Raw genomic sequence first — 26,740 nt, 5'->3', positions numbered from 1 at the left:
AAAAATAATACCGATATGGTATTCTTACTTCTGGGGCCTGGTGTTTCATACGCTTTTAGCTACTATAAAGCTAAGCGATAGAGAAATTTCTCGAGAGTTTTACTGAAATAAAAATCTTCTCTATCAATTAAGTTTACACGGTAGAGCAACTCTAGGAGATATTGACTCTAGCTAGAGACAAAATAGAGAAATCTCAACTTTTATCTATCACGTACACTACAAGCTGTGTACACGGTAGACAATAGTTACCTCTCGCCTAGAGTTAGTTTTATATCTCGAATTGTTGTCAACGCTTGTTGTATGTATATATAAATTTATATCAAAGCCACGATGTAGAAAATATAGTTGGCGCCATCAGCGGAGCGCTAGCCCTAGGTCGATTTGACAGCATTCACATATTTTCTGACGTGATAAAATACATTTTCGCAAAAAAAGTAGACAAATGTACCTAAAAATTAAACATGGCAACCTCTCTCTTCGGTACTATGTGTACTTTTGGACTCACAAAATAAGAGGACGATTCTCAGTACATTATTTGGCTACGTTCTAAATGTACTTAAAATGGTGTGCTTATATCGAATATACGATTTAATGTCGTAGCCATTTCAAAAATTAACAATCTGTAACGAAGTTCATTGTCAAGACTTTAATATACGTCTCCGTAGAGCAAAAAGTCTATTTAGCTTGCTAAATAGAGCGTAGAGTTGTCGTAGAGTTTTCGATCTAGCTCCGTTGGACTGTATACAACGGACGAAAAAGTCTCGCTAAATAACTCTCACATAGACTTTGTAGGTGAGTCTCTCGTAGAGCTCTTTTGAGTGTTTACACGTATCTAGCGAGATTTTTGTCTAAATCTCGCGTTTTTTCTCTACCGTGTACACTTAAATAGCTTAAGAAAAGTATTAGAAGAGAGTAGGAAATGTTAAGTAGATAATAGTAAAAGCAAAAAAAAAGATTTATTTCCAGTTAAAAGTACCTTAAGCATCTACCTAATATAATCTGAAATCATTATAATCTTTTCCCGCTCACGAATAGTTAAACAGTCCCCCAAATACCGCCACCCCTGGGTTTAGAGTTAGAATATTTTCTATGATTTTGTTTTATTTTCAACACAAATATAAGCATCAACAAATCATTATTTGGCCGCAAAACAGTGATAACCCCGGTCTGGTCAAATCTCGGCTTGACACTGGAAGTGCTTATCTCATCTTTGAGTGAGCGAAAAGAAAACATAGCTTCTTCCAGCCAATTATGAGTAAACAAACTGTGTCATTAGAATTAGCAAATAATTGGGTGTTTCGGGACATTGAATGCGCCAAACGAGCAGTCTAAATTAAGAGCTCGAAGTGAACAGAACAAAAATGAGAAGCAAACATAGTTTCATAAGTATAATTTGGCTGGTGTTAATGCTACAGGTATGGCAAAAATATTTGGGGTAGTTTTTGAGCAGATTGTAAAAAAAACTTGCTTTCAGTTGGTAGCAGCACGCACTGTATTGCATCGCCGTACCGAGATCGACGCTGATGGCGAGAAGCACACGAAAACATGGACAACGCACGAGGCAGATGAGGATCTCAGCTCCGCAGCGGGTGCTGCGGATGACGGCTTTCAGACATTCTCTCGCAATGGCATCACATTACGCATTAAACCTCAAGTGACAACATTGCGCATCGGTGGCAAGAATGTTAGCCCCGAGCAGCTGCTAGAGCAGGCGAAGCATTCGAAGGAGCTGGAGCTGCTCGCTGTGCGTCAACTAATGAGCACAGGCCAACCTGTGAAGCGTACGAATATTGAGAATGGGCGTAAGCATACGAGCATTTATACGTTGGAACCGGATGGCAGCATTGTTTGCAAGAAGGTGGAAGATATCGATTTGGCAGATGTGGAACGTAGGTTCGAGGAAATTATAAAGCAGGAGCAAGCAAAGCAGAATCCGAATAAGCTTAGCGATTGGGAGTGGGCAGAAGATGATAAACCAAGCGCGGAGACTCCAGTATTGAGAGCGCCGCAGCAACCCACTCAAGCAAACAAACCAAACCAGCCAGCAGGAAGACCAGTTTGGGCATCACCATCTGCTGCCAGGCGTCCTACACCTGCAGCTGATGATAATTTCGGCGGCGGCGGTGCGCCACTGTTCAAGCACAATACACAGCTACCAAACACATGGCACAGTGATTCGTGGGACAAGGATGATCCCTTCAGTCCGCCTGAATTACCCGCTTTTGGGGCATTCGATGATGATTGGAATTTCGAAGATCCTCCGGTGCCTACCGATGAAACAAACACCTTCACCAACACACATACCGACAAAGATGGCAACACAGTGCACACCAGCTACACGACGGGACCGAACGAGTGGAAGCGCAAGACGGTGAAAATTTCTTCAAACTTCCAACCCAAAGAAACGACAACACTACGCAGCTTGGAAGAGTTTCTCAAATCACAATATAATCCAAGCAATGACGCGCCACCGCTGCTCCCATCAACAGCCGCAACAACGTCCACTACACCGCAACCTGTGAAGACTATCAACATCGAGGATTTACAACCCGTTGCCGTGCTTAACATAAACAAGCCTGCGGATGAACAATTCTTGCATCCACTCGGACCAAATGCTGGCGAACAGAAGCCCATAAAAACGCTCAAGATAGACAATATACCGCCCACTCCCGATTTAGATGATCCACGCGTTGAACTTACCAAAGTGCGTACCCTCACCAAAACATTTAACAGCAACCACCCACCATCATCAGCTGATTTGGATCCCAACATGTTGGATATATTGAAGCGCGCTGGCATCCGGCCTGAAGATATCAGCAACTCGAATGGTCACACGATAACAAAGACGCGCACGGAACCGGATGGCCGCATAGTGACGACAACATATCGCGTGCGTCCAACCTACGGTGTCAATAGCTTTGAGCCGCTTACGCATGTCAAACCTTACCACGTCTCGTCTTTCCGTGACAGTCCATACGCCGCACAAAATCCAATCGAGATACCTTCATTTTTCGATGCTCCCCAACTTAGTAAACACCATAGCGCTAGCCATTTTGGCGTCGATTTCACGCCTTTTTCAGCTGTTCCATTGGATGAAAGCTCAACAACTACAACGACGCATAAGTCGTTGGTACGTGATCGCGAACCATTGCACCCGGAACTTGAAGACGTAGAAGGAGCTGTCACATTAAACCCATTGCTAATACATCCAGTGGATTCGGCTACCCCAGCTTCAGCTAGCGCACCAAAGATCTGCGCTCCGAAGACAAGAACTGGAAAGAGCGCAATTGTTGAGTTTTTAGCCAAAATTGGCATTTCAGTGACGGATTTAGATGCACAAAATGGTGAAATTATTAAGACCATAGTCGACGACGATGGCCGCACGCTAACGGCTAGATTTGTGTTAAGTGCGCCGGTGGCTTCTAAGTGTGATAAGTAATTACATGCGTACATATGTGTGCTTGATTTAAAATTAAAATGCTATTATTTGTGCAAATAAAATGCTTTTTGTTTTGAAAGGAATTTTTAGTTTGGAAAATAATTAACAATAAAAAAAAACTAATTTTTAAAAATAGTTTTTTTCTGCGCCCTTTGGCCTCAACTACTCCCAATGACGCTAGTTTCAAATTTTCTAAACAAATCTTACTTAGCAGACTTTTGTGTTATCAGTTAATAAAAAAGAATGGCATTATTATTATTATGGCACCATAAAGCGAGCGTAGTGTCATACTGAGAATTAAAAACAATCAGCTGTGACTGATAAGACTTCAATCGAAAGAAACAGGAAATGTGTACCTACATATAAAAATCCTAAGTTTAGTTGTTTACTGTGAGAATCTCGAATAAAGCTTAGTTTTCAGCTATTGGTGTACCACAAAGGCCGAATACCAGGTTTGTCTTGAGGATAACTTAACTACAGAGGAACCTTTTATCATCAGGAATTGGTCTTAGCATTCATCAGCGACGGTGTATAGCCCCTTAATGCACTACATTCAGTTTCTTAACTCTTTCAGAACCATTGGAAACATATTGGGTTTTTAGTAGTTTTTAAAAAAAAACTTATTTTTGGGGAAAAATGTTTTAAAAAAAAAACATATTTTGGAAAAAAAATTTTTAGAGAAAACGAATTTGGAGAAAAAACACAACTAATGAAAATTTTAGAGAAAAAAATTTTTTTTACATACATATTTTTTTTTCGATATCCGATTTTCATTATTCAATCCTGCATGAACCACAATTTACAATTCAAGTCATTAGTTTTTTAAATATAAGCTTACGGCGCGGAGAGGGTTAACATTCAAATCGTCTTGCCCATGCTTACTTTTCTTCACTGAAAAATATTGCTGGCTACGGATCTACATAAAAATATACTGGTATCATTTCGGGTACTTTCGGATCAGTTAGTTTTTGCAGAAATTAGCCACTAATTTTAAATGAAGGCTAGTTTCATCTAAAGACAGCCATCATTAAGTATTAAGCAAAAATGCCTTTTTTTATAAAATATCTCAGACCTTGACTCTCACTTTCGGATCAAATCCAGAGCCAGTTAGATTCAACATGCCTTAAAGACTTCACACCATTCAGTGTCTCAAGGTCAGATCTAAAGAAAGAGCTGTTCACTCGGTCGTAAATAGGAACTTTGCGGTCGGTGTCCTCCTTGTTATTGAGGGTACATAAACTGGGCGTCTATAGTGACCTTATCCGTATTATCTAATCCCCCTTTTTAAAGCTAGTCTAAGAAAAGAAAATTTGGAGAAAATTCAGGACCAAGACCCGGGCCAAACCCAAGAAGAACTAGCGGCAATATTAGGCATGACTCAGCACATTTCATTGCGATTGAAAACCAGGACGAAATCCTGTAGCATCAGCTTCTGAAAAGTGGTCAACCTATTGACACGCCCCTTTACAAGTAACAATCAAACGCGATTGAAGCGAGCGATAGCGGTCAAAACTTATCTCGATGACACCGGATGGGAAGTCCAAACCCACCCGCCTGATAGCCCAGACTTTGCACCATCAGACTATAATTTCTTCCGGTCGATACTGAACACTTGTCTTCAGTGGAGGGTATAAAAAATTGGCTTCATAATTTTTGATCACCACAAACGACTGTTTTATTGGCACGGAATCTATGCATTGCCAGAAAAGTTGGAACAAATCTTTGCTGGCACTTAAAAAATGCTTGTACCGCCACCTTAAGAAAAATTGTCATTAAATTCGTTTCCACATAGCATTTTGTAAATGGCACGCATTTTTTGCATTTTCAGTGCCTAGTGTAAACTCGGTATTAAACTTTGACGCCGAAATTCCACTAAGCATTTAAATTACGAAAAATTTGAGGCATTAATTTAATGACTATTTTTTAAAGTAATGACGAGAAGATTTTGTAATGCCCAAGTTTGTCATTAAAATTTGTGCCATTTATTTTGCCAGTTATTATGTCACTTAAAAAAAATGTATTTATTTATTTATTATAATAATATATTTAACAAAAGAATTTTATTATATAAATACATAAACGTAGCAGTGGCTACGAGGCTTTCCGCAACTAAAAAAAATAATAAAAATGCGCCAAGTGTTTTAAAAATGATTGCCAAATTTAATAAAAATAACAATAAAATATTTATTATTTTTTTTTTTTTTGTCAAATTCAGTTTAAATACATATGTATGTGGAGATATATTATAACGAGTTTGTGGAAAGTTTAGTTTTAAAAAAGATTTCTTAACTTAGAAAAATCATACGTTCTCAATGCAGTTTTAGAATTTGAATTTTTGTTTACATCAATTTTGGCTAAAATATTGTTTTTCGTTGAAAACTAAAAAACAAAATTAATTTTTCGATTTTTAAAGTCAAGAAGAATAAATAATAAAAAGAAAAATATTAAATCCTGCTAAGTAGCAGCCTAAATTTCCTATTTAAAAATAATACTAAAAAATAGTAATAGTAATAACGCCAATATAATATTTTAGTCGACCATTCATTGAGTCAACAGAGCTGGGTAAAAATTTTGTGCGTAAAAGTAAATTTAAAATGCCAACTAATTCCAACCAACACCCCTGTTATATTTATTTATATACATATTTATGTATACATGTGTACATTAGACCGGAGCACCATACAAGCAAAAACAGTTCGCTTACATACCCAAGTCTAAAGTATTTTTGCAATGCAATTTCGAAAAAAATATTTTTTGGGGCCCAGCCTATGGCTCGTCATTTTACATATTTTTAATTTTTTTTTTTAATAGTTCTACTGGAATAGACGAAGTACTTCAATGGCAAAATTTCAATAAGGTTTGGTGAGCTTAAGTTTACGACATTAGGGTGGAACGTTAGGGTAATAAGAACTGATATCTGCTGGGTAAGTACTAAAACTTGAGGTCAGTGACCTTTGAAAGAAAAAAAATTCTACTCGAGTAAAAAACATCATTGTATCATTATTTAAGATCTGATCTAAATGGCGAAAATAGGACGGCCAAAGAATTTTTTCTTTTAATTGTTCTGCAAAAATTCGAGTATGCACTTTATATTCGAGGGTGTAGGGCGACCTTTTTTTTCTAGTACAGCTTAATGTTCACATGTATATATGAATGTACATACCTACATATGCAGCTATTGCCCTGTAGGGAAACGAACTAGTGCGGAACTGGTATGGTTCTAGTGCGTTTGGAACCATGACTAGTACGCGTTAATTTTCTTGTGCATGCCAGCGACTGGCGAATTTAACATTGCGATGTCCTAGGAAGTGTCAATTGTCCCCCGTTGCATCCCTTTGGTTCTAGTTCCGAACCAGTTCTAAATTCGACAGATAAGATCTAGTTCGTTCTGCATCCCTTTTCTATAGTTCCGTACCAGTTCCTAATTCGATAGATGAGATCTAGTTCGATCTGCATCCATTTTTTATACTTCCCAACTTGTTATAAATTCGTCACCTTAGATCTTTCACATTTCTAATCAGGCTTGTCGAAACATTTCCCTTTTATATTAAATACGATCGGTTGAAGGAAGTACAATACCATCACAAATGTTTAAACGCACTTATGAAAAATTTATAAACCACATTAGTAGTAGTAGAAGTATTAAACTTAAGTAGTAAGTAAAAAACAAGAGTGCGTTCTGCTTAGAAGTAAGAATATTAATTCACTTTGTCTTACTTGTCTAAATTTAAGCATATTGATTTTTAAGTAAATTCAGTTCCTTTTAAACTTATATGTATATGAAGTACTTCGAAAGTTTTTGTCGTACTTAACTTAAATAAGATATTTAGTCAGTCAATAAAGTTTAGGTACAGCGAAGGATTTTACAATACCGGCAACTATTTAAATATTTTATTTTCCCCAATTTTTTATAAAAATATGGTTAATTCTACACCAAAAACCCAAAAATCAGAGTTCCAAACCTTATGCAAAATTAAAGAAAACTGCAAATTTCCATCCAAATATTGCAATCTACACTCTTTAGAAAAAAGTTAAGTACGCTGTTTTTTAGCCCATTCAATTTCAGTATAACAAAGTGCAAGTTTGAGGTAGCTAGCACTTACCATTGATATGTAGAAATATTTTCTTTTTTGTTGTTTGGTAAGTCCTAGCTTCCTCATACTTGCACGTCATTTATACTAAAATTGAATGGGCTAAAAAACTGCAAACTCAACTTTTTTGTAGATAGCGTAAGTAGAAAGTGAATTATTTAATGAGATTTTGCAGAATTTTCTTAAATTTTGCACAAGGTTTGGAACTCTGATTTTTGAGGATTTTGTTGTAGAATTGACCACATTTTTATAAAAAATTACCGAAAACTAAAATATTTAAAAAAATAGTTGCCCGTATTGTAAAAAATTCGTTGTACCTAAACTTTATTGACTGACTGTATTAAGGTAGCTGTGCTGGATTGCATAAAAGGAGCTCGAGTGGCTTGCATTTTTTATTTTGACACCTTTTTTTTAAATGCCTCTTTTTCTGCAACTGCATTGCCTTTCTCAATTGTCCTTCATGATTTTGGCCTTTGTTTATGGAATCACTAAGTATAATGATTCTTAAAAATTATACCAGCGTGATTACAAACGTATCCTTTTGAGAGGTAGCCGCACCCTTATAAAAGGAATAAGACCCGAACTTTTCAGGTCAAAATTTCAGTAGGTTGCGTCTGTATGGCCTTTCAAATTTTATAAATTATCATTATTTTTAAGTGGAAAAATAAAACTCAAAATTAATGATAATCTTTGCGCGAAAAAATAAATAAAATAGTCATTATTTGTCAAATCAATTCATAAAATAATTATTAAATGCTGATTTAAATTATTTTACTCATAATGATTACCTTCCCTGCTTTTAAAATTTAAAAGAAAATAATTTAGAGAAAATACCACATTTCACTGCTTTTGGACTGGCGCGGAACTAGTTACTATCGGACTGGTTCGTTTTTGGCGAAAAAGAACTAGTACTGAACTAGAAATCTGGTTCACTAGTTCGTGTTTTCCCTACAGCGTGTAGTTGCAATAAATTTTCTAGAACATGTTTCAATCAAAATTTTTAAATGATTTCCGTTCTATGTATGTATGTATTAATATATGTAGGTACTAGTTAGTATGTGGTAGTGTGTATAATTGGTTTCGACTCAGTAAAATAGCATACGCACATTTTTGCTTAAATTTCATATACTTACTGCGTTTTTTTTTTGGGAAAATTTTTTTATATGTACCTTTTTTACTGCCGCTAAAATTTTTTCAGCACACTTGTTTTTAGAAATGCACCAAAAAAAAATTGTGCATGCATGCAAATACACCTCTATACTGTAGCAGGAATTAACGTGCAGCGTCGCTACGGAGCAAAATAATTCAAACACGCGCAGATACGCATTTGTCAGATACAGAAAAATTTCACAAACAATTTTTTTGTGTTTTCGTAATTTTTTTTATTTTTTGGTTTAGTTCATTTATTTTTTTTTTAGCTAGCGCACATAACTAATATTTTTGCATATTTTAAAATTGCTTTTGCGCTACAATAGAAAAAAAGTTGCACGAATACAACAGATACATGGTGGAAAAAAATTCAAATTTAAATTGCAAAAACATAGTGAATGTATATTTTCAAACGAAATAGCAAATACAAATATTTTTTTTTATTATTTTAATTTTTTTTATTATTAGATATTTTTTTATAAACCAAGCTGCGATTTATTAATATGGAAAATTGCAAATGAGACAAAAAAAAAACACAGAAAATTAAAGTGAAATAAAAAGGAGAAAAGAAAAAAATTTAAACGAAAAAATTATTATAAAAGCGTTCAACTAAATACAAAGCATACATGCTTACAAATACATACATAAAATATAAATATATAACGAGATCGAACTAAAAAATAAACGAGATCAATAAAGCATGAAAAAAGCAAAAAAAAGCACACAAATCAAGCTTAAATAATATATACAAAAAAGCGAAAAATTAAAACTAAATGTAGAAATAAAATCAGACTAAAAAAATTGCAACCAAAATTTTATATAAAATACGCTGCTTATGTTTGGTTTTTTTTTCTTGTTGTTTTTTGTGTGGTTTGCTTTGTTTTTCTACAGATACATATATATATATATATATATATAGTTTTGTTGCTGATTGTAGTCTGACATAATCAAGTGCTGCTGCACTTAGTCGGTTGGTTACTGCTTTTTTTTTGTTTGTGTGTAATTATGCTATTGCTTTCTAGAATGTGTTTATTTATTTTTTTTAATTTGTATTTTATCTCTATCTCTCTCTCTCTCTCTCTCGCTCTCTCTTTTGCAGCTCACTGCCTCTCATTCCATATGCATTGGTGTTGCGTGCATTATTCATGCGCTACGCTTAAAAAAGTGCAGGTTATACAAGCATTCATTCGAAGCTACTTAAATACAAGCGAAGCGTTCAATTAGTAGCCGCAGCGAAAGTTGAAGAAGAAGCAGAAGCGGAAGCGGAAACATCAGCAGCAAAAGCCAAGTAGCAGAAGCGTTTGTGTACAAGCGTTGGGCTATTTTCTTGTTGTTTCACATTTTTATCCTCGTTAATGTGGTATGTAATTGTTGCATTTTCATTATTGTTTGAAGTTGTTTTCGTTTTCAAAGCCAAGCATGACATAAAAAAGAAGAACTAGATTAGTTAAAAATTGCGTTAAAAAGCGATAAATGATGTATATATATATACATACATACATATATATATGCCTATAAACAAGAGCAAAAAAAAATTAAACAAGTTATAATGCAAAATAAAAGTTATTAGGGTGATACGCCTAGATTCGAAAAGCGGCATATTTTGAAACTTGAAAAGTTATTCGTAGAAATTTTAAAAGCTTATTTAAAGTTTCGAGTAAAAGTTTCCAGGTTTTCGAGATTGTTTTTTTCTATTTAAGGCATAACCCTGATGCAAATAAATGTATATGTCTAGTGGATTTACATTTTTTCAAATTGTTTTTAAAATTTATCTGCCCTTTAACACAAATTTTGTTCTAAAGCTTCGGCGCTTAGAGTAAAAAAAAAACCCCGATTCTTTGTGCGGATCACCCCAATGTAGTTGTTTAATGTTAAAAAAAAATAATTTTTTACTACAAATTTTATAACGTCGATAAAACGTAACATATTCAAAAATATGAGGCATATTTTTAGGCGTTATTCTTTTTAATGAGCAGTTCAGGGATGTACGCAAAACATTCCTGGAAAATTACGGTAATTTTTGTTTAGAATATCCAGAGTATCTCAACATGGTGTGTCAGGTATCTGAGGATAATACTCACATATATTTACCAATCTCCATACAAACATGTTTTATAATTTTTAATGCTAGTAAGAAGCCGAACACAAGAAATGCAGAGACGCGCAGTTATTGCAGCGATCTTCAAATAGCCCAATTTTTTTAAGTAGCCCAATCTTTTGTTTAAAAAGCTTGCTGACACAGTGATGTGGGGCTATGTTCAAATCCTTCAGACGTGCCACGTGTCTGGCGAGCTAAGTTTCCACCGACTGTTATGGTTTAGTGGGTTTTGAGCAATGAAGGACGTGTCATGCCACCGCATTTCTTTCCCAAAGGACTTCGCGTAAATGCTATCGCATATGTCGAAGCTTAAGATGCAGTTGAGAAACCCTGAATAGAGAATGTACGTGGTAAGAGGTCATGCGTATTCCAACGGAACTCTGTTCCTTCACACAAGTTTCATGGAGGCACAAGATTAGAAATCCGAGAATTTGCATAATCCCATACCTTCAAAGCTATGACCACCCAGCTCTGCAAATCTTAATCGTTCGGATGACTATGAATGGCGCGTTCTTGAACGGGGCACCAAATAAACATCCACATAGTTGCCCTGATTCTCTAAGAGAAGAAACCATCAGATGAATGGCGCATACGGAACATTCGATCCGGGCCCGCAAACAATTCTGGCAGACTATTGATGCTGCTATTGCCGCTGGAGGCGATTTCAATAAATAACCATAAAGCCTATAAGTCACTAAATTGTCTAAGGAAAAGTCGGTAATATCCACAAACAACCACATGGTCAAGTCTTAAAACCAACGAAATAGTTAGTTGCCCTTGATGGTAGTTGGGTTCGCAAATGAAAAAGTGAAAAATGCAGCAACAGTTTACATGGCGAACTTAGCTCCATGGGTAAACCGCAAGCTCTGTAAACTGGAGTTGCCGGTTCGAATCCCAGTGAACTCGATGAAGAAGTCTGTTCAGGATATGTGTGAGATGATCTCCGAAATAGCAGCTATAACTTCCTTCATTTATTAACTACTTTTTGTTATTTTTCGCACTAATTTTTCATTAAAAGCAACTTGAAGCTCAATAAAATAATTGAACAATAGTATTAAAATGTTTGAAAATAGTGTTTAATCAATTGTGCTTTGACAAATTCTCATCTACTTATGTATTTGAAAATTTAGCTGCTGGAATAAGGTGCAATAAAGCCCAGAAAGACACTGCTCCTAGAAGTGCCTGAAATTTAGAAAACTTTGCAAGGGACACATCAAAAGTCATCTTTCATATAACAAGTTCCTCAGTGGTGCTAAAATTAGCTTAAGGTTCAAGGACAATTCATACATTTTCATAGTTTTTATGAGGCTTCTCAAGTAAGGCGCGATCTTAGGTCGAATGAGCCTTTTGTGATACCGTTTTTGGCTTGCTTAGATGTTGAAACACAAGCAAAGAGTTTGACGTATAAAGTGCAAAAACAATTTTTTACTTTTCTCAGACAGGGAAATATCAGTGAAAGTGTGCACGTCATGACAGCTGCGACAATAACTGCTATATTTGTCGGAGAGGTCATTCTATAGCCACAAGAGAGGGTCTTGTTTTAATAATTCCCAACTCCAGCCGACCTCAGTACATCCATCTCGGATCTTCCATTATCAAGCCTAGACAAAATTTCAAGTAGTTTCATTATACATACATATGTAAATATCCGCTCCAATCTATTGGCTGGGATCAAAACTCAGATGTTTTTATTGCTGTTATTGTTGTTCAGCTTGAAAGTCGCTACTGTGGTTGTATGGGCTTGTCAGAATGGGTACTTCTCTCTCCGAAGGCGGTAACTTAGGCGCACCCCACGATGCAACAAATCAGCTGTTCACTACTCAAATAAATAAATAAATAAATGTTGTTGTACCACGCTTACAGCACGTAAAACATAAAGAGAAGAGTGATTTCCGTCCGTTGCGAAAACTCATGCGTCAGCTATCAAAAGTCACACAATATACTCAACTGCCCAGTTGCCCACGTTTGCACCAAGGAGGCAACATGTCTTTTCTGGCGGCCATCTAACCGCCGAAACGGCTTGGTTCGAAGGCAGCGTCTGTAGTTTTATTTCAAGCCAGTTTCAATTTTCATGTGAATGAATTGATGACACATCCCTCAGGCTGGCTCATGCTCAGTTTGGGTCTGAAACTATCTACATATTTGTATTACAGTTAGATTTGCACAAATAACTGATTTTAGGGCTCAGATTGGGGAACAGAACCCAAGCATGGCTACGATTTATTCAGCGGGTGTCTACCGCATCGAGGACCTGGACAGTTTAGGTTACAGTTTCTTTAGAAGGCTTGTTCGGATCCACCAAAACATCAGGTTGTTGTAATGGCATGAAGGAATAAGAACAAATGCTGGTCGGTACTGTCTTCAATAAGGGCTATGATTTCTCTCTTTGCAAAATATTATCAGAATTTACCATTTTAAAGCGCTAATCGACAGAGAGAGCTTTTACAATATACCAGTGGTCGGCATACCAGCTGGCGCTCTTCGCATATGTGTGACACACACATATGCTCAGACAGCGCTCAGTGAACTATGGCCTGTCGACCACTGTACTATGTATACATATGCACGTACCTAAATAACAAGCTCTATTCACGTTCCTAAGCAGTGGGCGACGATTTTTCATTGAATAAAGTTTCGTCACGAACAAAACATGTTTGGCGTTTGCAATTCTCTGCCAGCCTAAGCGACTTCAAACATAAAGTGGTAGGTCAGGTGTAGGGCAACATAACTCCGTAGGGGAAAGTAATGCCGCATTGTCTTTTAATGGACTCTGTATAAATACATATTAGCCGATTTTTTCGTTATTAAGATAAAGTATTTTTAAAAAGAATTTATTTATTTCCAACCACTTTGTTTAGTATTTTCTTTTTACGTTTGTATTTGGAATTTTTTTTTCTTAGTTTGAGATTATGCTTAAATTAGCATCTCTGTTGGACACAAACAGTGAAACTAATGCCGGATTTCTACTAGGCATTAAATTTAAATGACAAAGTTGGGCATTGAAAAATACCTGCGCCACTATGCTATGAAAAATTTTCACTAAATTCGTTTCCACAAGGCATTTATCAAATAGCACACATTTTTCGCCATTTCAATGCCTAATGGAAATTCGGCATAAGTTGTGATAAAAAAAAAACGTGTAAGATTCAGAATTTTTTGGTATTTCTAATGCCGAATTTCCTCCACTAGGCATTAAAATGAGAAAAAATTAGAAGCATTTTAAAATTGCCATGCGGAAATGAATTGAATGACTATTTTTCTAATGCAAAGCCAAAAATATTCCTTAATGCACAATGCAATGCAATTTGTCATTAAAATGTTTGCCAGTTAATGCCTAGTGGAAATCCAGCATTAGTTTAGCTATGATGCTACTATCTATCTGTCTCAAAGATTTCAGTTAAATTTGTAGTAATTTTTCAATGGAGTTTGAAACTGATGTTAATTTTTTATAAGTTGCTACTAAATTCTCGAATTGAGTCGGCATTTTATTGACGAGAGTTTCATCGTTTATTTAATTTTCCAGTCTAAATTATAAATATAACCCAAAGCCTGGTAAGGATTTTGGTGCCAATTTTCAATGTTGCATTTTTCAGAATTGCAGAGTTTGTAGCTGAAAAAGGTTTCGTTCACAAAAAAAATTAGCTAAGGCTAAATTTTTCACTAATTTTTAATCAAGGCGAATTCATATAAGGTGGTGTTGTCGGCGAAGTTAGATTTTCGTTACAGTTGTACTGATTGTCAAAATGAAGTGTTTGTTGTAAATTTGTTTTGTTCTGATGTCATTGATTGTATAATTTTTTAGTGTAATTCTTTGTTTTTGGGCTGACCCTACTACCTTGTATGAATTCGCCTTAATTTTTACTCATAGCGTGAGCTTTTCAATTAAATATTTGAACTGATCAAATAAGATTCGAGCTAAAGCTCACTGAGTACAACTTTAAAGCTTTTTCCTACAAAATCGTTCAAGTCCATCTGCTCTCTGAATTATAAAGTGACTTTTCTTGCGTCTTTTGATCAATGATAAGAAAAGAATAACATAAAATTTTTAAAACAGATAAAAGATATCAAGAAAAATATCCAAATATCGGTAAAAAAAAATTTCATCTGAGATATTGAAATGGTTTTCGTATAACAAAAACTTAACGGTTGACGAGTTCGCCTTCGTATAAAAATTGTCGGTATAACATAAATAAAATAGATAACTAAAAAATAATAACGAATTCAGATATTCATCTCATTTGTTTTGCTTAGTATGTGTGCATACATGGTTCTCGATTATAGCTTATAATTGAAATCATTACTCACCAAGTTGTCAAAGCGCAACGCATCCTCATCGCTCAAACCCATGCTGCGCGTCAATTGCAAATATGTCGAGGTGATCGGTTTTAAGCGCTCCAAATCCAGCGGCGGCAAACGCGATGACGAGCTGCGCAAACTCGCCGCCGTATCCGAGCTAGTATCTGCGGCGCCACCAGATGTTACTGCGGCTTTCACTTCGGAGAGCGCCGTTGACAAGCTGCTTTTGAGCGACGAGCGAGCAGTAGGTGTAGATGTGATGAGCTGTGAAAGCGCTGACGACGACAAGGTAAGCGGTGTGGTTGGTATAACCAGCGGTGTTAGTGTGGCGAGTGCTGGTTTTGCGTGCGACGTTGATGCGCCATTTGTGCGCGAGGAGGACCTGCAAGTAGAAGATGTGGAAAGATTAATTGCACTGAGCTGTGTAGGCGGTGGGGAGAGTGATGGCAGCACAGCAGCAGCGACAGCGGCATCGACATCTATTTCCAGCTCAGCAGCAACAGCCGTGGAGGTAGCTGTGGAGGCAGCCTCCTGAGGCACAACCTCAGCCACTTCTCGAGTTGAGGATTCTATTGTGGAAGCGCGCGGTCGAAAACCCCGCTGACTTTCTGGTGAACTCTTAAACTTTTTCACGAGTGGCTCTTCGGCTGGCACATCCTCAGTACGAACAGATGAACTTTCAATATTTGCAGCCAAACGTTCTTGCTTGGGCGCTGTAGCAGCAGAGAGCTGCTTAGCATAACTTGTGGCTGTCGAAATACCACCAGCTGCTGCCAATGGGCCCACGCCTGCTGAGACTACCGAACGCTGAGCTGAGGTCACCATTTCAGCGCCACCAAACTCAGCGGGCAATGGCGGTATCGGCAGCGGAAAGCCGCCAGCATAGAAGCGACGCATCATTTCGTAGTAACGAAAGAAACTCTCGTGCGTCTTTAAGAAGTTCATATCGAAACAAAGGGGATGATAGCCGAGATAGGGAGGCGGCGCATGCGTAACCGGTTCGCGCACCACCAGTGTCGACGGCGACGGCAAGGCGGACGTAGCCGACACCGGAGGCGGAGTCAATGGGCGCTGCAGCTGTGGATTGACGCGTATTTTTGGTCGCTCTGCGGTTGTTGTTGATGTTGGTGACGGTAATGGCAACGGCGATGGCAACGGCGATGTTGACTCGGACACCAAATCAATGGTAATGGTTGGTGCTGCGGCCGTCGAGGTTGCTGCCACGGCCGTGTCTGTGGAGCTGGATCTGGGATGCGATGGTGGCACTGCGCTGCGCTGCCGTTTCGGAGCCGTTAGCAGCGTGCGCGCTAGCGACTGGGAGGCTGGCGTGAATTTAGTATCGCTTGTCGTTTCCTCGAGCTGAGAGTAGCGACGCTTGATAGGCATGCCAATGGTGCCACGGGTAGACGATTTGAGTGCGCTGCTAGTGCTGGGCATTGCAACGTTGCTGGAGGTAGATTTTGTTAGTACAGCTTTTGTAGGTCCTGCTTCCAAGGAGCTTTCGGTATGCGATGAATAGGTGAGTCCCTCCACCTCGGATGAGCTTTCATTGCCAGCCTCGTCCATTGGGTTCAAGGAGGTGACCGGTGAACCTGCGCGTAAATTCTTCTTACACTCCGGGCAGATGGAGAGGAAACGAGTGACAGCTTCGCGCGGCAGGAAAGCATATGTTTCCGTAATCTAGAATATGAAGCAATGGAAAACGAAACATATTAATGCAAATTTGAAATTTCTTTTTTTAAGTCTCGTTCGATAAATGTGTTTCGATTTTACACTCACTATGCGATATGTGCGCTTTTGGCCAGCATGCATGCCACTGCGTCCGCCTAGCTCCATGTGCACGTTGTATATGATGTCGAAGAACTCCTCCACAACGGCCACCTTGCGGTAGGTGCGTTTGCCGAAGTCCTGAAACGGAAAGGGTTACAGGATCGAAATTGGTATACTTTCGCAATTTACTCATTCCAACTCCTACCTTTGTAGTTGAACCTACAAACAAGTCAACTTTACTGGGATTATCAGAGAGCACTGCGTTTGGAGGTAGTGGTTCCAGCTTTCGATGCCCACCCACAGCTTCCTCGAAATCCTCCGGCCGTTTGGTCGTGAAAGCTGTAATAAATGTAAGTTAAAATAGCACTATTGGAGTTCTCGAAACTTTTACCCAGTTACCCTTCATTTTTTCTTCAAATTATTACCTTTTGTTTTCACCCAAAAACGAAATTTTGAACTATCTGGCCGACTGTGTTCTTTACCCTCCAACGCTTTGAGGATGCGCGTCTTTTTACGCATCGTAATGGTTTTAGTCTTTGCTTGATCGCCATAATTCTTCAATGCCCAAGGTTGAAAAAGCTGTAAAAGCACAAAAGCTCATCTCAATAACGTCGTGCTCCTTTTCAAGCCTCACTCACGCTTACCTCATAAATATGCTGCCGTTCGGCTTGGCGGCGCTGCTTCGAGCTGAATGTCAACTCCCCTGCATGGGCCAACGGTAGTGAAGCAGCTGCTTCCACCGCGGGCGCATGCTTGTGACTAACACTAGCGACAATAGGCATATCAGCATCATCAACATCCGCTTCGTAAGCTGCCTCCGAAGCAGAAGCCGAGACAGCACCTAAAGTTTCTTCCTCAGCCACGAAATGTGACGTTGGTGTTTGATGCTGCTCTTGCTGCTGTTTCGCAGGTTGCGTATCTAGCAAATGTTGATGTTGTTGTTTACTCAATTGTTGCTGCGCATCTGGCGGCGGTTCTTCTTGCTCATACATATGAGCCTTTTCTTCCTGGGCATCGGCGGGCGATCGCTCTCGCGACTTTTCCATTTTGTCTTAATTTTTAGACGCCGTTTGAAAAATTGTGTTTCTTGGAAATTGATCGAATGCCTGTTGGTTTTAGAGTATTTCTTCGTAGAACTAATTATAATAATTTCTTGCTAATATGCCAATACTAAAACCATTTTAATGTGAGCATCAAGCGTTTGGTGTTTTTTTTTTTTTTTGGTATATGGAAGTTTTTTGGTGAGCTTGATCATGAACTGCAAAGCTTAAGATGTGCTGTGATCTGAAATGAAATTGCATACTTATTTTAATTGAAAAAAGAAGTAGTCAAAGAGGGCTATTTCATTCATTGGATCTAAAACGGTTTCAACTAGATCCCTGTCTGATAGAAAATAACCATTAGGATAAAAATTATTAAAATCTATTTGGTGATTTCGTTTCACCGAACACAAAATTTTCTCAAGCCTTCTAATTTATTTTAGAACCGAAGAGAGAAGTAAGCAATCAAAAGGCGACATTTTTTTTGGTAGAAATCACTATAAAAAATAAATGAGATCATCGCCCACTACCTCAGTCTAAATTAGAGGCAATGGAATGGTTGGTGGCCGGAAAATCAAAAAATAATAAAAGCCAAGTAATCATACACAGTGGGTTGTTGTTGTTGTAGCGGCTACAAGTTCAACTAACAGGAGACCCAAGAAGCGTGCAGCCTCTATAGGGTCTGGTTACAGGGACAGAGGCGTTAGTTGTGTTGGGTTTTCCGGGCATACGAAGGGATGATTCGAGTCGTGGGGTGTCTCTCCGCATGCCGGAATTCGTTTGGCACATCTGCATCTAATGCGCTCAGGTATGAGTTCAACCTGTTGCAATAGCCATAGCGAAGTTGTGCTATTGTGGTTCGTGTATCCCGAAGCAGACGAAGCTCCGTCTCGTCTATGTCTCGTGGTTGAGTGCCCAGAACGGCATTCACAAGTCTGGAGTCTACGTAACTTGAGACTTACTCTTCCTTCGTCTAGGTTGTAAATAACGTCGCAGAGGATTTTGTAGGGGATAGGATTAGACTCCTCGCAGCGAAGAAGCGAGAAAGCTCGGAGAGATACTCGTTTATATATCGAGCACTCACCTAATTGCATTCCCAGACGCCATTATCGAACAATCATCAGCGTAAGAGACAATCGAGACTACCTCTGGTGGTTGAGGGAGCTTGGAAATGTAAAAGTTAAACAGTAGTAGGCAAAGGACACCACCCAATGGAACCTCCTGTGTGTCATCGGATCCGCATGGAGTGTGGACCGTAATCAGTCATATCTAATCTCTTTGAATTAGAATTTCTCCCCAAGCTTGTCTGGATTTTTCAATAAACACGTGGTTGGTTGTTTTCAGCTGTCGGCATGGCACCAACAGCCCTCATGACCTTATCCATGATATGCCAAGGTATCTGAGAGCTCCCGCTATACTTGGCTCCGGTCAAATTCGACAATACAAAGCACCGCAGTTCGCTAATTCATCCTTTAACACCACAGTATCCCGTTTCAAGCTCATTCCATTTTGCAATGAAATTCAGCCGCAACATACGATTGTGAACTATTTTTAGTTTTCTTTGTTTTGAAAGATTTTAGAGCGCTGCAAAAAGTGATTTAATGTCCACGGCACCTTTCGATAATAATCCCGGCTGAATTTTCAGAGTGGATGAATCAATAATATGAGAGATATTATCATTTTAATTTTAATATTTTTTGGAGTCCTATTCACTATTAGCATCATCATCACCATTGGCATTGTCATCCCATCATACATCATCATCACAATCATTATATGATGATGATCATCATCATTATCAATCGCCGTCCATCATCACTATCATCATAATCATCGGCATCGTCTTATCAATATGATCAAAATTATCCGCTGCAGGTACACCTCGGTGTCGTTCCTCGATTTCCTCAAATTAATGCTCCTGCTACTTAATCTTATCACTCTAGCGAAGTTTTTGCATTCCTTTGATTCTAACGCGTCAGCATTTAATCTGCCATGAATACATATCTACTTTGGAAAATATTTTTCCCCGTGTTTATAATAAAGTCAACCTGTCCTAAACTGTTGACTTTAACTGTTGTAACGTGTATCGTTGTGCAAGTAAAACTTCCTGAATTGCAAAGCTCGTTGTAGCATACCAGTGTTAACAAAATTCTAATCTGATTAACGACTAAAAATTAACGATTAAAATGTTAACCGAGATTAACGATTAAAATAAATTAATCGTAATCAGCCGTACGATTAATGATGAAATTTTTTTTTTAATCGTTAATCGTCGGTTGTGATTACGATTAATTAATTTTAATCATTAATCGTTAATCCAATTTAAAAAAAAAATATGTGGCCTAGTTTGTCCGAATTTGAAACCAAACACGGGTTATGGTTTTTTTTTTTGTTTTTCACGCTTATAAAAAATGCATAGTCTATAAAAATAATAATTATTATTGTTATTAGTAATACATAAACTGGGAATTTTTATATCCCATCGCACATGCGCAGAGGGATATTAAAACCTAGTTTGCTTAGCGTCTGTTAAAATAGATCTTAATGAAAATGCACACCAAATTGCTTAGCTTTATGAGGAAAACCGACTTTGCCAAGCCCGATTAACGGAGCTTGTTTGCACAGTAAAATCCCAGCATAAATTAACTAATCACCAAACCGACTTAATCAAATTGAGGGTTAATGATTAAAACTTAATTTTTTTAAGCGCGGCTACGATTAACTGTGTAATCAGATTAAAACTAATCACGATTAACTGTAATCGGAATGAATTTAATCGAATTAACTATTTGATTAAAAAATCAACCTATTAATGCCAACACTGCTACATACCCGGCCCTCACTAATGGCACTAATAATTATGTGCGTCACTTTTCGTTCAAAGATCGGTGGAGGGACACTGCCAAGCCAACGGAACTGCTGTATTTTAATCAGCTGTTCTATGGACATCAGCGTTTTAAAACTTATTATATTAAAGGGCTTCCGCCAATTATTTCGGACAAATATTACAATTTACGTGAGCTGGAACGTTTTGAAAACACCTCCGAAATTCGCGCTTTTTATAAAAAAAAAAAAATTAATTAAAAACAAGTAAGAAAGTCTAAGTTCGGGCGGAGCCGAACATTAAATACCCGGCGTAAGTATTAAATATATGATTTTCACCTTTGCGAAAGCTACCGCTACATGGCAAGCCGGGGTGTATAAATTCTGAGTAAATTAGCGTCCTTCAATTTCGAAATATTGAAGTTTCAAGCATTTCTGGCAATTTTTGGCCATTTGGTATGTTATGCGAAGGCCAACAACTGTGCCAAGTTTGGAAGAAATTGGTGCAGCGGTTACCAAGATATACACATGTAACCATAAGTGAGCGTGGCTACGCCCATTTTCCAAAAATTTATAATATTCTTATTTTTCGTCTAAAACTTATTATAAATATCAATTTTGAGTGAATAATCTCCAGTAGTTACTAAAATATCGCAGTTTTCGTATTTCTGAAAATTACCGTTATATGGGAAGTAGGCGTGGTTATTATCCGATTTCGCCCATTTTCAATACCGTCCGTCCCACGCCCAAAGAAGAAGAAGAAGTACACGTACCAAGTTTCGTTAAGATATCTTAATTTTTACTCGAGTTATCGTGTGCACAGGCGGACGGACAGACGGACGGACAGACGGATGGACGGACGGACGGACGGACAGACAGTCACCGCTTAATCGATTTCTCTTTTCATTCTGATCATTTATGCGTACAATTGTCTATATCTATCTCGATTCGTTTTGCCTGTTACAAACAACCGTTATGTGAACAAAGTTATAATACCCTTGTGCACAAGTGCGCTCGGGTATAAAAATAAATTCAAAAAATTGCCTCTGTTGATAGACTCTTGTATGCTTTAAAGGTCTGTGTAAAAATCTTCACACAATCAACGGAATCGAAATAAAGACATTTTTGGCGGTTTTTTGAAAACTCGCGTTTAGTTTAAAAATAGAAGAGCATAAAACACTTAAAAAAATGTATCAACGGAATCAAAATATTCAGATTTTTGGAGGCATTTTCGAATCCACGTAAATTTTAATAAAACTAGTTTACATACAGCAAAAATGTTCTATCCACTATAGCCACTATGTAGAATTTTTCGGTGATTCCGAAAATCGAGTAAATTTTTTTTCTATGGATATGTTTATGAATTATTTGCAATTTACCGTTATTCAGCTTAAAAAACGAGTGGTTCCACTTAATCATATTAGTCTTACGAACCAATTGAACAATCGTAATACTAAATACAGCAAATGAAATCCAATGAAATTCTATGTACATCACTTTTCGATAGGCCTGATAGTTTTTGAGAAATTAATTTACAAAAAAATAACATAAATAAATAAATACAAAACAATCGTTATTTTTTCCCCTCACTTAACGTTTGAATTTTTAAAATTTTTTCCATCCAAAAAAAATCTGTAGTTGATTACTAATTTCTCAGAAACTATCAGGCCTATCTAAAAGTGATGTATATACGGTTTATGGAGAATTTCATTGGCTTTCATTTGACGTTCAATTGGTTGTTCAATTGGTTCGTAAGGCTAAAAACATAGTGGTTCGGCGAGCAAAGCGTCGATTCCAAACGTATATGTTTCAATGAGAGAGCGCATAGTGAAGAGCAAAGCGTACATACACGTTTTCAATTGAAGCTTAGAAGCTTAGCCTAAGATATACGTGATCGATTGCAGTGAATAGGTCTATACTAAATAAATAACATAACTAAGTATTTGGCGCTTACACATTTGCGCTTGGTCTCGGGGTCTATACTAATATCAGTAATAACAAAAAAATATAATATTGGTTTCTTCTATTTGGGAACGATGCTTTGGGACACCATGTTTGTAAATAGAGATAATGATGCTGTCTCTATCTTCCCTTTTTTAAGTTCGCTTAAAACGAATAAGCTGAGGTCAGTAAACTGTAACAATAAACGGTCTCAAGTTGCTTAATGCTGAATAAAAAATTAAGAGTTATTAATAAAAAAAAAAACTTGTATTATAATGAAATTTTCTATGAAAATGCTTCAAAGATCCATGAGTTGATAAATATATATTCAAATAGACAATGAGGTTGTTCACACTTGCCTGGACATCAGGTTATATGGTTAAAAATTATTATTCTGTAGTGTATTTTATTGTTATGAACTGAATAAAAATATAACCACATAACCTGATAACCAGGCAATATAATATAATCACCACAATAATTTCACAAAAAAAAAAAAAAAAATATTTTTCATCAAACAAATTTTTTACATTATCCAATTCGAAAGCTCCGCCTGCGTTTAGGGAATTTATTTATCTTTTTCCTGAATTTTGTCACAGTTTTAACCACAGCGTTTTTATAGCCCTACCTACCTAACCTAACCTAGCCCTTCTAGAAAGAGAATTATTTCAGTAGAATATATGTACATACTTATTTTCTGCATAAAACTTGTAATTATCTGCAAGTAATGCAGAGTTGAAGTGTAGCCAACCAGCGAACTTTGCACGTCCAGCAAATATGTTGGCTTAAGCAGCTTTTCATATAATTGATTACTTGGTATATACTTATGTAAACTTCGAAAACGCTTTTTTCATTTAAATAATTTACCACTTAATAATTGTTGCCTTTTTAAGGTATCTAATTACATTTAAGTTCAATTCTACTTACACTTTTCGTAAAGTACATATAAACGTAAAGTTTTCATCGGTAAATTGTTTATATATATTTAAATAATTTAATGAGTGCGCACAATGAAAGTCACTGAAGTACTTGGCTTATTCCTAAAGAGATTAATGCTCACTTATTCAACACCAAAAGTGCATAATTACGAACACATTAAGATTTTATTTAAGACTTAATATCGCACTTAAGTCAAGTCAAAAGTACTTTGTCGCAAAATTGAACAGAGACGAAAATTACGTTTATTCAAAGCAGTTAAAATAAAGTAGCCAATAGTTAATCCGTACTTTAATTGGTAGATTAAAACAATAACAAGTAAATGAGTAAACTTAATAAAAACGACAACGACGCGAACAAACGCGAACGCTTGAAAAGATCAACAAAGACTGATCGAAAAGAAGTTTTCCACCCAAAATTATCCTGGTGTCACAGACCGGACCAAGGAAGCTGCGCTGGACAACGCGGAAAAAATGCGGACAATGCATTTGAAAGAAGGTGGTGGGCTACGCAAAGCAAAGGGTGCCGAAAGACATGAGCAATGAAGAAGTGAAGAAGCGAGGAAACAGGTTTACGCAACGGCAAAGATGCGGCGGCAAAGATCATGGCAGTAGACACAGGCATATGTAGAAGAATGTATGCGTGTGCATATGTATATACTTTATTGAAAAAAGATCAAGCAAGGCACTCTGAGGTACAGATACGAGCACATAGTACATTCATGCAAATGTAGATGGTAGCGAGTCTGTCAGCTAAATATTGAACTTTCAACTTAGGAAGAGGTGCTTGAGGGTGGTCGGGTGGCGGAAATTTGTGGGGTAGTTGGGTGGTTTGATTATTGCATGGTTCTACTACATATATATATATGTACATATGTACATAAATACATATAGGCAAAATAGAAGATGGGTATAAAAAAAAAAAATAATCGCCGTCTGACTGACGCACTATTGAACTTGAACTAGTTATAGAAAAAAAAACTTTTGTAGCAAAAAAACAGAGAGTATGTAAATAGTAACACGACTTTGACGGTGCTTTTTATTAGGCATGCATGTAGTCGTATACACATACATACATATCTACATATGTATATGCATAGGTACATAAATAATTAAATGCAAAAAAAGAAATTAAAACTACGTGACTACCCCAACATTTAGCGCACATTCACTCTTCTTATAAGTTGTGTCGCTTAAATTTATACTCTTGCTCTTCTCCTTTTTTCTATATTTTTTTTTTTAATGGTTGCACAAAGCATTGCTTAAGTGGTTTTTCTTTTGCAAGAATGTAATATTTACACTTATTGCTCTTTACCGCTCTCTTAGTTGAAACTAAGAATAGCTGCACAACCAAATATTTCTCTTCAAACGACAAACTGTTGCATGTTCTTTCTAACGCCTGATTGCATGCTATAACTTTTATTTCAGACACAATGGTTGCTGGCACTAATTGATTTTTTGTTTAGTTGAAATTCCTAAAAAACATATTAGAATACGAAGTAATATCATTACCCTTTAGGCTTGAGTGGAGGTTCCCTATGTCCCCGGAATCAAAGCACAAAAGTGACGTAAAGGCTAGTAAAGTCCGCTTTAAATAGTATCTTCTATGCACATCCTTTCCAAGAAATATTTTGATAGAGTTTAGATAAGCCATAGCCAGTCGGGATTTTGAACCTCTTTTTTTCGTTTAGCGAAGCTATTCAGAACCAATCTGACAGCTGCGAACGAACATAACTAGGCTTTGGTAGTCTCCTTTTGACCTTATTCAAGTTAGCATAAGATTAAATATAAACAAACTCAATTTGATATTCGGAAGGCTTTTTTGAGTGACAATACTGATTTTTACGTGCCTTATTAGATTTATACTGTTTCTCCAAAGCGGGGACTCAAGATACTTGATAGAAATGCTGACGGTACACTGCCTGTTAGCGGGACAAGCCTACATTTTGGATTTAATCAGTGATAAAAAGTGAAGGAAGTACAGAGTAGATGAATAAACCATTGAGCGTGTAGAGCGCGTGTGTCCAGAGCTCAACAGATTATAACTTAGAGTACCCTGAGGGAAGCATTAATAGTTTGAACTCGGCTATGAATACTTTTTAGCGTCGTTCAAGACTTTATAATCCAGTCCAAATCTCGCAAACTTCTTTGGTAACACCCAGGACCTATTCGAGTTATGAGAGGCTAGAATTCATTCTGTTAAACTAAGAAACCTATATCCAGGTTAATAGAAAATTTAAAATAATTGATGTTGTTGTTGTTGTAGCGGCACTACTAAGCCCCACCTATTTCGGTTCATCCTTCAATCATTGTCGCCAAGCTCAACTAAAGGTAGGCCCAGGTAGCGGGCTGTTACAATAGGGTCGGACCAAAGGGAGAGGAGTGTTAGCTGAGTGGGATTGAGCTGGCATTTTGAAGAGATGGTTGATGTCATGCGGGCACTCACTAGGGATATTAGGGTCAAGTCTGGACAGGTAGCTGTTGAGGCGGCTACAGTATCCAGACCGTAACTGAGCCAGGGTAACGCGGGTCTCTCGTGGCAGTTGAAGCTCCGTCACTGCTACAGGTGGTGATTGGGCATCATTTATAGGCCGGGAGTCGTGGTAGGCGGTGACCGACTCTGTATGAATGTCGTTGATCACTCGTCGGTATGTCGTCGGGTCCAGTGGTTGGTCTATGTTTGTTTGGACCGCGTCCTTGTATACGAATATGTGCCCCCTGACGTGTGCCCTGGGCGAAGGCTCCTCCTCTAGTAAGGAAATGTTGGGGTGTTCACTCCTGTGACACCTCACCAGTAACTGCTTACAAAGCATTTTGTTGCGCTCCCTTACGGTAGTATTGATATATTTTGTTGATTATAACCATTCGCATTCATCTCCACACATTTATACAATAGATAGTCAAGTAACAACTCACTCCGTCCCGTATCTTGACTCTTCCGGTATTTCCCAATTGAATCGATAAATTTGTTCTCCATAGCAAAGCAAGTCGATCCGAAATATGGAAAATATCTTTGAGCAAACGTTCGAAAAAGTATTGAAACCCTTTTGAACAGCTGACAAGTATTGGCAGAAACTATCCAAGTGTAGCAACATTATGTTCTGCTGAAACTCCCTACTAAAAAACTAAAATCTTTCATCAAATTGTTGAAGCTCAAT

General features: G+C 37.4%; 3 protein-coding genes across 3 annotated transcripts in view; 2 read left to right on the top strand and 1 right to left on the bottom strand.

Moving 5' to 3' along the window:
* Positions 1 to 26,740, top strand: part of LOC118735860 — a 548,047-nt gene that overhangs the window by 45,285 nt on the left and 476,022 nt on the right. The gene's annotated exons all lie outside the window — the stretch shown is intronic.
* LOC118735862 lies at positions 1,141 to 3,514 on the top strand. Its single transcript, XM_036465843.1, has 2 exons — positions 1,141 to 1,415; positions 1,475 to 3,514. The coding sequence occupies exons 1-2, from the start codon at positions 1,362 to 1,364 to the stop codon at positions 3,437 to 3,439; spliced, it is 2,019 nt and encodes a 672-aa protein (XP_036321736.1). The 5' UTR covers positions 1,141 to 1,361; the 3' UTR covers positions 3,440 to 3,514.
* LOC118736426 (mucin-5AC-like) lies at positions 15,053 to 18,039 on the bottom strand. The gene is made up of 5 exons (XM_036466521.1): positions 17,488 to 18,039; positions 17,269 to 17,422; positions 17,049 to 17,182; positions 16,853 to 16,981; positions 15,053 to 16,753 (listed from the first exon to the last, which is right to left on the bottom strand). The coding sequence occupies exons 1-5, from the start codon at positions 17,887 to 17,889 to the stop codon at positions 15,053 to 15,055; spliced, it is 2,520 nt and encodes an 839-aa protein (XP_036322414.1). The 5' UTR covers positions 17,890 to 18,039.

Source organism: Rhagoletis pomonella, unplaced genomic scaffold, assembly GCF_013731165.1.
Source record: "Rhagoletis pomonella isolate Grant_MI unplaced genomic scaffold, Rhpom_1.0 Rhpom_scaffold_00003, whole genome shotgun sequence".
In the NCBI taxonomy this organism is placed as follows: Eukaryota; Metazoa; Arthropoda; class Insecta; order Diptera; family Tephritidae; genus Rhagoletis; species Rhagoletis pomonella.
This window is presented reverse-complemented; position numbering and strand designations above follow the sequence as displayed.